The sequence below is a fragment of the Acinonyx jubatus genome, chromosome A1 (assembly GCF_027475565.1).
Source record: "Acinonyx jubatus isolate Ajub_Pintada_27869175 chromosome A1, VMU_Ajub_asm_v1.0, whole genome shotgun sequence".
NCBI lineage: Eukaryota > Metazoa > Chordata > Mammalia > Carnivora > Felidae > Acinonyx > Acinonyx jubatus.
The window spans coordinates 99,416,619-99,431,483 of record NC_069380.1 but is presented as its reverse complement, the minus strand read 5'-3'; the positions used below and the strand labels follow the sequence as shown (position 1 = coordinate 99,431,483).

The 14,865-nt window shown below is 43.8% G+C and overlaps 1 protein-coding gene across 8 annotated transcripts in view; it reads right to left on the bottom strand.

Annotated features, from left to right (window-relative positions):
* Positions 1-14,865, bottom strand: part of SNCAIP (synuclein alpha interacting protein) — a 157,453-nt gene that overhangs the window by 71,988 nt on the left and 70,600 nt on the right. For all 8 annotated transcript variants that reach the window (XM_015072499.3, XM_027076828.2, XM_053220254.1 and 5 more), the window contains one exon: positions 3,889-3,992. In XM_015072499.3, the coding sequence (XP_014927985.1) occupies positions 3,889-3,945 (57 nt within the window). In that variant the 5' untranslated portion in view covers positions 3,946-3,992. The remainder of the gene's footprint in view (positions 1-3,888; positions 3,993-14,865) is intronic.

Below are 14,865 nucleotides of genomic sequence, written 5' to 3'. Positions count from 1 at the left end.
AGCGGCCCAGGTGCCCTGCAAATTGGCCTTTCTTAATAAAATAAATACACCGTGGCTACTAAGAAGTCTGTGGTAAAATAATATCCCAGTGCATTTTTGTTTTTCAGGAGAAGCATCTGGCTTCTGCAGGAATAAAGAAAGAAATCTGCAAACCCTTTTGCAGAGACAGAAAAGCCCTATCATCTCCTTCACAGACCTGCAGGGAATGTGCAATGCTCTCTCCTTGGACATGGCAGGGAGACGAGCCTGAGGTTAGTTTAAACCCTGCATTTTGGAAAGGATGAATGTTATTTTTGAGTCTGGGTAACTTCAAAATAATTTGATTGCCTTCTGGGTTTTGTCTCATTAGGTAAAGGCAAAAAAGTTCTAGTTGCTTTTTTTGAACCAATATAGAGCTTGTGTTTTAATTAAAACAAGAACCAGGCTCATGACCAGAGGGGAAAATCAGGAAACAGAAAGCTCAGACGATGTAATAGGGCTACGGCTAGAGAATCAGAAAAACACTTGTGAACTTGGGCATCTTTTTTAAACGTATTGAGCATTTTCTTCCCCACTCCTGCCACTTTATCAGGAAACAGGTGTAAGCACCATCAGAGATGGAGGTTATGGAATCCTAAAAGCAAAGGCATGTTTATGGGAGGCTATATTCTTTTTATGCCAGTGAATTAGCAAGTTGAACACATCTTGTTAAACGTCAGCATCGGAATCGTCTCCATTTAGCTCTTAAAGCGGTTGTAACATTCACTGCTCCTCGTTTACCTAAAGAGGCTGAGAACAATCATCTCAATATTGAAGAGGTCATCACTGCTTTCTGCAAGAAGTGATTATATAAGAACAATACGATTCTGGCACATGTAAGGGCTTGAACCTGGACCGGATGGAACTATGGTAAAACCCTGGATTGCGAGTAACTTGTCCTGTGAGTGTTCTGCAAGAGAAGCAAACATTTCTAATAAATTTTAACTTGATAAATGAGCGATCTCTCGCAGTACGAGTTGTACACAATGCCGGATGTCACAGGATCACAGCTGAACCAATGGCTCTTGAAATTCACTTTGATAGATGAGTGCTTTGGATTACAAGCATGTTTCCAGAATGAATTATGCTTGCAAACGGAGGTTTTACTGTATTATAAAATAACTTACCATATTATAGAGGTTGCCAAAGTAGAGCTTCTTTTAATTTCGTGTGGTTTAAGAAAAGCCAGGATTGCTTGCCCTCAGTACTACCAATATTTTAGGCCGGGTAACTCTTTGCTGTAAGGGATGCTGTAGGGATCCCTGTGCACTTTATGTTGTTCAGAAGCATCCTTGATCTCTATCCACTAGATGCCAGGGGGGACACCTCCCCAGCCATGACAACCAAAAATGTCTCCAGGCATTGCCAAATGGTCCCCTGGGGGGTGGGTAAAATCAACCCTGATGAGGACCACTGTAATAGATTTAGAGAGGCAGTCAGGTGTTGTAGCCTGAAGCAGGTATCCCAGAGACAGATGGCTCCCCACTAGCAGGGTGGCCCTGGATAAGTTAGGTAACATCTCCATGCTTCAGAGTCCTCGTCTGTAAAATGAAAATCATGACAAGTTCCTGCCTCACTGGATTGTTGTGAGGATTAAGCAAGATAACGCCTCTCCCAGAGTGAGTGTTCGGCAAATGTTAGCCGTGATTGTTTCAACCATTCCACGCAGTATCATTTTATTCCCCCTCTGATTTAAGTTTAAATGCAGGTTAAAGATCCAAACAATAGAACATCTTTAAAGGGGTGGGGGAAGGTTTGAGTGCAGTTACACAATTACAGATGGATAATCTTTATTTATGTTTCAGAGTGGTCAAGTTGTAGGAGCTCGACTATTACATAATCCCATATCCTGATTTGCTAAACAGCGTGGGCTATTGCTTAACGTGGTTTATTATCTTTCAAGTGGAGATCCCTAATTCATCAAAATTATAGGCTGTTGCCAGATGATTCTTCTGTAAGTACAAATGCTCTATTGTATTTAAAAAAAAAAGTCCTGACATGATGCCTGGTTTTTTCCCTTGAGTTCTTTCTTCACCATTGGCCATATAAATATTATTGTTATTATTCACTGAAATAATAGCAAAAGCTACCATTTTTAAGGGCAACTTAACAGTGTGCCAAGCTGCGTGCTCCACATATATTATTATTTCACTCAATCCTCAACACAGCAGTAAAAGTTGGTGGGTATCTAGGAGAGGCAAAGTTACTGCTCTCCAGTCAGCACAGGTCAGAACAAGGCTGGAGCCCAATAGGGGCCTTCCAAACCCCAAGCTCCTTAAATGCTGCTTCATTATCAAAGCTAAGAGAGCTACTCTGAACTCCTAATCATAATGTATGTTTTTCTTTCTAAGACAGCTTCCACACTCCCTACATCTCCCCACATTATTCTTTACTTTCTTTGCTTCTCCCCACTAGGCTCAAAATACCTCGAGGTGAGGGGTGCCTGGGTGGCTCAGTTGGTTGACTGCTGAACTCCTGATTTCAGCTCTGGTTGTGAGCTCATGCTCATGAGCTCGAGCCCCAAGTTGGGCTCTGTGTTGAACTTGGAGCCTGCTTGGGATTCTCCCTCTCCCTCTCTGGCCCTCTCCCCACTCTTTCTCTCTCTCTCTCTCTCTCTCTCTCTCTCTGTCAAAATAAATACACTTAAAAAAAATACCTCAAGGTCAATGCTATAACAGAACCATGTTCTGAACACTTTTAAGTATAGTAACTTAAAAAAGAGAGAGAGACAGAAAGATAAGGTGGGAAGGAAGAAACTCACTTCGCATTGGTCTCAATGAGGATTAATAAAGATTGTCTGGAAGCTAAAATAGGGAGAGGCGGCATTCACATTTCCCTGGCACACCAAGAATCATCCAAGGTTGTATAAAGCAGATCATTCATCAAACTCACCCGAGGAATCCAATCCTTGCGTACAGTAAGCAAGTTTTACTTCAAAGTGAATAGCGAATAGCGGAGTAGAGAAATAACTTTGCCAGAGGTGTGTGAAAAGAAGCTTATCTTTTTTGACACCATTTCTAGTGGTGACCCAAAGCTCCATGCCCTGAGACAGTGATGAAAAGTAGGGTCAGCAATTGTGACCACGGAGGTCCTGGGAAGAAAAGTTATATGGCTAGTTTAGAAAGAGCACCCTTCTCATCACATATTCTGAGAGCCGGTTTATCTGGGGTTGTGAGCAGCCAACAAGGCTGCTGGCTGGCCTCGGAGGCAGAAATGACCGTGTGGCCTGAGATAAGTCACAGTCACTTCTAGGCAGGGTGCGTACAGAGGACCCCTCAGAACCATGGTGAGATAGGCTGGAGGCAGCAAGAAGGTGGTGGCTCCTGACAATGAAGAAGTTCATCAGCTCAGAGCTTCACAGGATTAAACAGGGCCTCAGAGAGGAGCTGGCCCAGTCCTCATCAACACATGACTCTCAGTATTCTCCAATAGCATCCAACCTGTGCTTTGACACCTACAGTGCCTGGAAGGATTCCTCTTACTGTTTGTTCATCAGTGAACAACTTGGCCGTCGTGTCCTCGTGAGCTCCAGAGAAAGCTGGCTGCGGTAAAGCCAGTCCTATAAAGGGAATTATCACTGATAGGGTTGATCATGTGCTCTCTGCAGGCATTTCATAAATTTTCTTGGTGAATAATTTCGACAATTAGGAAGGGGGGAGCTCAATGAGGTCATACGCCTTTCCCACCCCGCCCCCACACACACCATGCCATACACACAATTAAGTGAGATTTGCTTCTTGGTCCAGGGGACCCCAAAGCCACATTCCATCTGCCATCAACTGCTAAACGCGATTGGAAGAGTTCAGGATCCGCAGATTACAGGTAAAGGCAGAACCTCCTGAAGCATTGTTTGCAAGAAGTATGACTTACAGATATATCATCACTGAAGTCAATTTCATCCAAATCCAGGTATTCAGGGGCTTCCATTATTCTTCTTTGCACATTTTGAGTAAAGTCAAATGTTTATAAAAGCTCTGGAAAAGACAGAAGCAAAAAAGAAAAGCCAAAGGGTTACTAGCTGTTTTACAACCAAAAATCCTAGGTCTGTTTAAACCAGCAAAATGAGTAGGGTAACTGGGTGCTAGCTCATTTCCTCTCTTTGGATATTACCCCAGGCCTGGCTTTCCAGAAGCAGGAAGCACAGCACCTCAGGCTCCCCAGGGAGCAGCCAGGGTCCTTTGTTTCACCTAGGTCTGTATTGCCTGGGTTTGCTAGAGCCATAGCTCGGGTCAGACACTTCCCCGCTGACCAATATTAGGAGGCACCCAGCCCACAACCAGCACTTACCGCACCCTGGGTGAAAGCCTCAAAATCTTAGGATATTCACCCTATTCCCCTGTTTACTGCGGGCATAGCCTTGGAAGCTGCACACGGCGCCGTAAATACCGGCTCCCCACAGGAATGACCCAAGTACACGATGGAGACCAACTAACCCACAGCAACGGATGCTTCAGACTCTATAGTACAACGTCCAGTTCCCCCACCCCCGCACCCCCAATGCACAAAAAGGATCCAGGCAGAGATCGAAAGCACAGAGCCTGCACACTGCTCCCAGCTCTTCACAGCTTTGCCTGTCTGTGCCACGGTGACCCACGCAGGCGCCAGAATGTCCTCAGTCAGCACTTGCCTCGGGGCTGCCCGCGGCAATCCTTTAAATCTGTCAAGGAAGATACATCACCTCCCAGTTCATTTTCCCATCACTTATCATCATCACCATTGGCGGTGGCAGTGGCACCTACAGATGTCAAGAACAGAAATATAGATCTACTGGCGGTGCCTTAGTGCACAGCATCTCCCGCACAGCCGCCTTGGAGATGGAAAAAGACCACATTTCCAGGAACCTGTCTTTGGTATTACAGAAACTATCTTAGGTACGCAGACTGGAGCGTCGGAAATAATTTAGTTTTTCCCTCGTTCGGTTTTCTAATCAAGGGGTATCTTGATGAGACCAAGAAATAAGACGACTAAGGAATACATTATTGGAAAGTGGAAATAAATCCAGGCTGATAAAAATGGGTTTCATAAGTGTAAGACTGAGAGTGTAAAAATGCCTGTTTTTGAAAAGGGAACTCTTACTCCGGGGGCATTGCTTTCTCATTTTGAGGCATTCTTGTTGTTTTTGTTTGTTTTTAAGTTACACAAATGGTTTAATTACAATAAATGGGGGGAGGGAATCACTTGCTATCCATAACTCAGAACCATCAGCTGATTTAATTCTCAGTATTTCCTCTTCTTCTCTTCCCGCATGCATATACCATTTTTACACATATATTTAAGCTTATTTATAAGTTTTATGTATTCTCTTATCTATTATTTATTTTGTGTGTGTGAGAGAGAAAGAATGAGAGGTGCAGGGGCAGAGAGAGAGGATTCCAAGCAGGTTCTGTGCTGTCAGGGCAGAGCCCGATGTGGGGCTTGAACCCATGAACTTTGGTATCCTGCCCTGACTGAAATCAGAATTGAATGCTTAACCAACTGAGCCACTCATGCACCTTTCACATATTTTTAATTATAATGGATACAGAGCTGATCCAAGAAAGGATTAGGATGTTACTACCATGTTCAAATGAGATTACCCATTGAGAATTTTTTTTAATGTTTATTTATTTTTGAAAGAGAGAGAGAGAGAGAGAGAGAGAGAGAGAGAGAGCACGAGCATGAGTGGGGGAGGGGCAGAGAGAGAGGCAGACACAGAATTCAAAGCAGGTTCCAGGCTCTGAGCTGTCAGCACAGAGCCTGGTGTGGGGCTCGAACCCATGAACCACAAGATCATGATCTGAGCCAGTGTCAGATGCTTAACTGACTGAGCCACCCAGGTACCCCTAAAAGTTCTTCTGAAATCACATTAAAGTTTAAAATGAAAATGAAAAGAAAATTAATTTGTATTTGTTATATACATATATAATATTGCAAATCAAGGTTACATATTACGTATTAATATTAACAAAATTGTAATAATTTCACAATAATTATGTTAATTATCCTAATAAATAATGGACATTAAATAATGACTATTAATACATGCTGCTAGTATATATTTATATATTATATCTAGTAATATAATATTTGTTATATATATATATCCCAGATATACGTATATATAGATATATAGATATATACATATCCAGAAATCTTAATGTTTATAAGAAATCTTAAAAGAGGTCCTTAAGTAAATTGCTTGGTACAAAAATATATCACTTCAATCCTCACAAAGATGTGCAGAGAAAAACATACACACTCATACTTGCAAATTACACAAAATAACTTTCTCTTCCATTCTGGTGGATTCTGGGACAACCCAGGCTATCTGGATTCTAGCTCGTCAGCTAACAGATTTTCTTCCAGTCTAATTTCTTTTCGCTACATCTGTGCTCCACGTTGAATTGTTGACATACGGACTCTAATCCTCTGGTCTTGGTGAACACATGATATTAGTGGGGGTGAGGACGGCACACAGACAAAAGCATATCACCAGAAACATGGATACATGGGGAGAAGCAGCAGAAAACCATGCATCAAAGCCAGGGATAGAGTGGATCTCTAAGTACCTAGAAATACAGACCACATATAAAACGCATATGAACACGTCTTACCGAAGCAAATTAACAAGTAATCAGTGAGCCCCTATTTGAGGTGTTCTGATGATATAAAGAGCAATATCTACTCTAGTGCAGCCATTCTAATGGGACACAGCCAGTGGATGATATAAAGCATGACGTTAAAGCAGACAATCTTTACACTACACTTGGAGATGGTAGTGAGATTCTTTTTTTGTTTTTAATGTTTATTTATTTTTGAGAGAGAGAGAGAGTGGGGGAGGAGCAGAGAGAGAGAGAGAGAGAGAGAGAGAGAGACAAAGGATCCAACGCAGGCTCTGGGCTGACAGCAGAGACCCCAGTTCTGGGTTCGAACTCACAAACCTTGAGATCATGACCTGAGCTGAAGTTGGACGCTTAACTGACTGAGCCACCCAGGCGCCCCAGCAGTGAGATTCTCTATTCCGTAGGCCAGAACACAAGTTATAAGAGTTCCAGCTCAAGAGAGGAAGACCTCAGCCACTGCACATAATTATCTCAATGGGCTGGGTGGTCCAGACTCAGATCAAGGGGTCAAGGCATCCAGGACCCTTCTCTACTCCTAATGGGCTTCCAGATGCAGTCATCTCCTTAAGATGCCTTATTTTCTCTACCTCCCAGTTCCTCTTGTCTGGTTTCAGTGCTTCTCTCTTCCCAGGGGCCACCTTGGAAGTGTTACATCCTCGTTTGTAAAAGTGCAGAAATGCCCATGGTTCACCGATCCGGCCACGTTCCCAAAGTTCATTGCTCCTTTTCAGTAGACAGCAAGGCTACAGTTGTCCCAAGGGATCATGACATTGCCCCCGCCCTCTGCATCTGCCCTTCCAGGGGGCACCTGGCATGGCTGGACACTCTCTTCCGAGGAATTCGGGATGAGATGAGAAGGGATGAGGTCAGCTTAGAGCAGCTGCGGATAGTCTTCCAACACGATAAGGAAACGGAGCTGGGCTGCGGGCGCTTTTCTCATCCTGCTCTAGGGACACCATCCCACCGCACACACCAGCCCACAGTGGAAAGCAGTGGGCCCCCTTTCCTGACCACATGCTCTAAGGGAATACACAGCTACAGAGGACACACACAGGATGCCCCCGTGAGTGGAGTCTGGCCCACAGATGTGATGTGTCTGGCCCTAGCAATGTTTTTTAAAAAAACCGAGTTAGTTGCCAATTTGTAGACCTTGGGTGATTTCACATAAAATTCTGGATTTCTGGCTTTGCTTTAAAAATATCTGAAGTTCTGGCCAACACGGATCCATATTCCCCATGACAACAACTGGCTACAGCTGAGCTGCCTCAGAGACAGGCTTGTGCTCCCCAGTTCACCAGCTCCCCTTTTCTGCTCTCCTCACTGAGCCCTGCCTGGCCTTGGGGGCATCTGAATGTGTGATCCTTGGAAGGAATTCATTATGAAACAATAAGGACCATCACCACCCCTTTCTGTTAGTGCCTCCTGACAAATCATGTTTATTTCATTTGTATTCCAAGATCAAATTTGTATTCTGAGATTGTTTTAAATTCTCATGCCACAACAGCAACAATTTCTTACAAAAAAAAAATTACCAGCTTGTTACGATTCATACTTTTGTGGAGCCTCCGTTTGCTCTAAGGTCTAGAGAAAGAAAACCTCCACCAAGGTCATAAAATGTTGCAAGGTGAGGACTGTGTTTCCTTCACTTCACCCCGGAGGAAGGAAGGGTTCTTGCTTTGTTGAAATCGGTGTTGGAGATTTACGTGAGATTTACGGGGAGCCACTTCACTGTTGTGACCAGAGGCAAGGGTGCCAGCTGTGTCAAGTGCAAACACATACACACACACACACACACACACACACACACACACACAAAACCAAGGCCACCCTCCATCTGGCCAGGCTAGCAGCTTGGATGCAAGAGAGCTAACCTTATGCAGGGCCGACCAGAGTGGGTTTGCACTTAGGTGAAAAATATTTTTCAGCCTCCCCAGAAAGGGCAGTCGAGCTTAAAATCCTTTACATGAAATTTTTATTGCTATGCATCATAGTTGGCCTTGGGCGCCTGTGAGATCTCGAAACCTGGTCATTTATAAATTTGTTCTGTTCCCCCTCCCCATCAGCCCTCACCCTCCAAGCGGCAGTCACCTGTCCCAGATTCTCTGAGGTCCTAAGGGCTTTCTTTTGTAATGCTGTCTCCCTTCACCCCACACACCTAATATTTTTTTTTACGTTTATTTCTTTATTTTGAGAGAGACAGATAATGTGAGTGGGGGAGGGGGAGGGAGAGAGGGAATCCCAAGGAGGCTCTGCGCTGTCAGCACAGAGCCCGACGTGGGGCTTGAACTCATGAGACTGTGAGATCATGACCTGAGTTGGACACTTAACCGACTGAGCAGAGCCCCAACACACCTCTTACAAGATCTGTCCACCTTGGGTACTGTTGACTGGCTGAAATCATTCCCTTTCAGTCTCAGCCGGGCTTTTCATTTCCCTTTATCAATGCCAGCAACTTTCAGTTTGTTACTCACTGAGGCAGGTAGGCTCTGTGCTTAGTTTTTTTTAAGGTCTGGGGAAAGATGGAAGACGGAAGGTAGTCAGTGAGTGACAGAGCAGAGAAAGGTAAAGGAAACAGGTTCTAATGGTTGAGTGCTACCAACTTCCGTAGGAAAATTTACAGGAGGGAAAAAAGAAGTGAAATAGTAGAATGTGGAGACACGAGGCTAGGCGGCTGGGACCTGGAGGCTGTGCAGAACCTGTTGGTGACACATTTCCCCCTTCTTTTATTACTTCCCCAAAAGTAGTGGGAGAAACTTCACCCAAACTCTGAGTGGCTGCTCAGCTAGAGGAGATAAAGAACAACATCCTGAGCACCAACTGTTCACCATGTATGGAAGGAGTTTTTCTATTCTCAAAGCGTTTTGATAATCTGCCAGGAACAGAAGTCCCTCCAAGTGCCTATTAAAGTGTACAGAGGGGCTCATGGCCCTAATGGGTCTATCAACACCATGTCACCCTCTCATAGGGGACCTCAGGGATGGTCCAACTGTTTCCTTCAAGGGAAGGCTCAATCTGGGGCAAGAGCTCAAAGTAACTAAGACCAACTGGATAATAAAAGGCAAGCAATTTATTAAAAAAAAAAAAAGCCTTCCCTCACTCTAGTACTGTGCTGATCTTCAAGTGATATTTTTAACTTTTTGGTTGTGACTTGAAAACAGGCTCTAAAAGTAATTCAAAATGAAGGCTTCCAAAAGTCTGTTGGATGATGGCATCATCAGTGGAAAAAGCTTGGAAGGGCCAACAGAATTTCTGTGAGAAATTACCCTGACTTAATGGACACATTCCGGTGTGCCTGGCTCATAAAAGACTCACGGATTTGTGACTACAGTCACACGTTACCTAAACTGCTCTACCGAAATTCTTCTTAAAATGAATTGCCTCACTCCATTTTACAAGGAGTCAGCATGGACTCATTCTGGAGGCTCACGTTACACAGATCTCTCCTTTTCTGCCAAAGTCACTACTGCTCCGTTTACCAGTTTGCTACAAGGCTTGGTAATTAAACCCAAGTTGGGCTTGTCAAAATAAATGAGCAGAGTGCTTTGTTGGGGATGAGGTAACCTCACTCGATTTGCATTACAGCTGCTTTCTTTGCTCTTTAACTCACCAGTACTTGGGAAAACATAGCAGCCTACATCCCTACACACACGCATGCAGGCACGCATACACACACACACACACACACGCACACACACACACAGAGCCAAATCTGTACTGGGATACATTTTCAGTTTGAAAGCTTGCACATTCGATACTGGACTTACTTCCTTTATTATAACAAGAGCTCCCCCCCACCTCCCAAATCATACACTAAGTACTGGAAGGCATGGGTGGAAAAAAGTGAAATATATGAAATGTCGTCCCCACTTGGCTCAGTAGCTTGGTTGGCAAGGAAGCAACTCATTCCAAATGTTGGATTCAGTTTCTTTGACTCTTTGATTCAACAGTGGCCAGAAGCATGACAGTCGCTAAATGCCCAGTCTTGAAGGAGAAAAATGATAGAGGCAAGAAATTTCTACTGGAAAGAGGCAACTGAAGGAGAGCCAAGAAGTATACACGAGGGGTTAAGGCAGAAAGCATGAGCTCTGGAGATTTCATCCACTTCTTCATTTATGAACTATCCCTGTAGATAAATTCTGGGTAATAATACACTGTTCTCCACACCCGTACAGGGCACGCAGTCCAAGGTGACACAGAGAAGCAAACAATTCCTGACAATAAAATGTAGTCCTTGTTGAGAGAAATAAATACACAGGAATCCTGAGACACCCAACCTAGACCCTGGAGATGAGGCAGTCTGACTGGGATGGGTAAGGTCTAAGCTGTACACTGAGGAACGAGGGTATGAATGGTGAGGGGAGCTGTAGGACTGCGGGGGGGGGGGGGGGTAGGTGTCCCAGGCAGTGATTACAGCGTGGGCAAAGGTGGAGAGTTCTTGAGCAGAATTTCCAGAAAGATGGAGAACACCAACTGAATACCTACTGCTGTTGTGCTCCAAAAAAAAAGGGGTCTTGAAGGGTGGAGGGCAGAGGGGTAAGCTGGGGTGGTAAGGGGATTATTTCCAAAGCTGGAGTGTAAACACAGCACATTTTCTTAGAGTATTACATTTTCTGGCATGCTTGGAGAAAATACAAGTGAATGTTTGCCATCAAGCAAGAGACTTCACCATAACAAACTGACCCGGCTGCTCTAGCTCCTAGGGGAGGGCTGCTGATACTTCCTGTTTGCCCACAGGAACAGTAGTGAAGCAAAACTTTGCACTGGGGTCTAGGTCTGGTGCTCGGTCTGGAACAAACTTTACACCCAGGGCCTGGGTGCTTCTACATCTACCTTCCCACTTATGTTTCATAAAGGCTCTGAAAGACAAATATCTTTAGAATTTCTTTTGTGGAGATAAGGAAATCGAGGCTCAGAGAGGTTCTATAACTGCCTCATAGACACACAGCCGGGGCTGTTGATGTTCAGTTGGCCTTTCTCCCTTTTCCCAGTTTGCCAAAACTGCAGTGTTAAACTGTGCCTGTATCAGACATTTGACGTTTTCTTTTTTTTTTAATGTTAATTATTTTTGAGACAGAGACAGAGCGTGAGTGGGAGAGGGTCAGAGTGAAGGAGGGAGACACAGAATCCGAAGCAGGCTCCAGTCTGAGCTGTCAGCACAGAGCCCGACATGGGGCTCTAACTTGTCAACCTTGAGATCACGACCTGAACCGAAGTTGGACGCTCAACTGACTGAGCCACCCAGCCGCCCCAGACATTTGATGTTTTCAAGTCACTTTTAATTTTTTTTTACATCTGACTTTATTTATTACAACTCTGTGAGGAGGCAGAGGGTATATATCATGGTTTGCAATCATATCCTTTCCATTTTACAGATGGGAAAATACAAGAATAGTTTGGCCAAAATTAAGTACTATTAAGTAGGAGAAAGGCAGCTCAGACAAACTATTTCCTACTAATTCTGGGACTCTCCTAGTTTGCCCTCCGGCTTGCTCTGAAACATGGGCATGTCTTTGAACCAACTAGGTCAGAGTTCCCCACACATCCTTAGCCCTTAATTGTATCACTTTGGGTGCTCACAAACCGCAATGCCAAACAAATTGCCCTTTCTCCTCTCCAGCAGAGTCTAAATAGAAAAAATAGCAGGCATGATCATCATCATGAGAGAAAAGGGTACAGATCTTTTTCCACCTACCATCCCTTACCCAAAGAGATACCTGAACTGGTCCATAAAACATTATATTGCATAGCTAGTTGCTTTAATACTTCGACTTCGTCTTCAAAGGAAATGATTATGATGATCCTTCCTTATGTCTTATTCAAAAGGCTAGGTAAGATATTGGAGAATCTCACTCTGGAGAAACTCCAGAGGTCAGGGCTGCTCTGACAAATCTTCATAAAGATTGGTCTTTTTGTAGTTTTGAGCATTAGCTGATAGTTCAAAATTCTTGCAAATAATTTGGGGGATCATTTCATTATTTCTAAAATCTAAAGGCTGACAATGAACTTACACTAGAACCTAAGAGCTTGATAAGACCTTAGTTTTTAAGCCTAGAGGCACTTTTAAATCTGTGTGTGTGTGTGTGTGCATGCGTGTGTGACAGAGAGAGAGAGAGAGATTTAACATAAATTTAATATTTGATGGGGCACCTGGGTGGCTTAGTTGGTTGAACTTCTGACTCTTGGTTTCAGCTCCGGTCATGATCTCATGGTTTGTGAGATCGAGCCCCACATCAGGCTCTGCACTGACAGCGCGGAGCCTGCTTCAGATTCTCTTTCCCTCTCTTTCTGCCCCTCCCCTACTCTCTATCTCTCAAAGTAAATAAACATTATAAAAAGAAATTTAATATTTGAAATTCTTTCTGGAAAGAGGAAGGAGAGAAATCTATGCTTATAGTAGCTGCCCAAGACAAAATAATGTATAATAGAAAAAATAGTAACACACACATAAACACAAGAAAGTGATAACATATTCGGTTCTACATGCCACTTTTAAGAAGGCCAGAGGCAAGCTGTTATGTCCTGAGACAGAATAAGGAGGTCAAGACAGCCGGTGGTCGGAAAACTCAGTCTCATGTGGCAACGCTAAGGAAATATCTAAGCTGGAGAAGAGAATATCCTCTCCCTCTCATAATTTTATAAAGAGCCACCATGTAAAAGGAAGATTCGACTCCAAGGGCAGATCTTAGAGGAAGTTTCAGAAACACCCATTTCAGAAGATTTCTTACCAATGGCGACTGCAATGGGCTTAAGTGGAATGGGCTGCTTTTTGAGATCATAACCACACCAGCAAGAAACTGTTCATCTAGAAGTTGGGAAGGATCCTCCAGGAGCCAAAGATGGGAATCCTGCATTTGGAAGGAGGAACAGAAGATCTCCTAACACGAAGATTCTGTGTGGGCTGATACGGCAGTGGGAACCCCCCTGAAATCAAACCAGGATCTCAGGACAGTCCTGACCATCTCTGACCCCTCTCCAGGGTCCTTCCATGACAGTCCTGTCTCATCTGCCACCCTGATCCCACAAGGAATGTGAATGACTTATGGAGGTTGAGAGAGAGTTAAAGAGAAAAATAGTTTTTAAAAGGGAATTGGAATGTTGTTCATTCACTGAGAATATGATTTACTCTTGGTGGTAGATGAAAACTTATCAATTCTACAAGGACAAAACTATGACCTAATAAGGCCCAAACAAAAAGAAAATATCTGGGAAGAAAAAGGAAACATTTCTAGCACTGGGAGATAGAGCCTGGACCGTAGCCAGTCGTGTCTTGCACCGGCTTCTGGAAAGGAACTATGGAATAATTTTGGAACTGGATCCCCTACTCAGTTATGTACAGGAAACTATCCAATTCCAAGTTCCAAAATTTCTGGCGCACCTGAAGTGGTCATGCTTTACTCTTGATTTTGCAAAGATTGTTTGATTTCTAGAGTGGATTTGCTTGCAGTTATTATCGAGACTGTATGGAACACAGATGACAATCTCGATTCCCTTTTAGACAGGAGTAGACGCAACAGCACTATGCACAGAAAGCATCAGGCCTGTTATCTTGGCTTCCTTCTCCTACCTTTCAGTGTTTGTAAAGATTAAACTACCAAGCAAGACCAGTGTTCTCAAAGTTCAGCCCACATGAGAATGATCTAGAAGGCTTATTAAAGCAGGTTTCTGGATCCAGCCCCAAGAGTTTCTGACTCAAAAGGCCTGGGTGGGAGGCCTGGGAATTTACATTTCTAACAAGTTCCTGGGTGACGCTGATTCTGCTGGTCCCAGAACCACATTTGAGAACTGCTACCTAAGATCAATGGCTCATCCCAGCCCTGGCTACATCTGCACTTAATTAAAAGATGGTGACCTCTTCCCCACTCCCCCACCTCCACAGATGTTAACTTCATTATACAGGATCCATGCCGAGTGCCCTTCTGATTAAACTGCCTCCGTGGACTCCAGTAAGCATTTCCCATGAAGACCACCCAGAAAACTATGAGGTCTTAAGCCTGTGTGTGTGTGTGTGTGTGTGTGTGTGTATGTATGTTTTAATTACCACTGCTATACAAGGGACAGATGCCGGCCTATGAAACTCTACAAAATTTAGGCCTTGGTTACTTTAAAATTTCTCTCCTCCATAGCACTTTATGGCCACAAAGATGTTCTAAGTTTCTCCTGTTAATGAGATCCAGGTTTATAATTTTAGACGCAGCCTTTTTAGAGCAAGAATCTCAATATAGGGATATCCAGTCACTAGAACTAC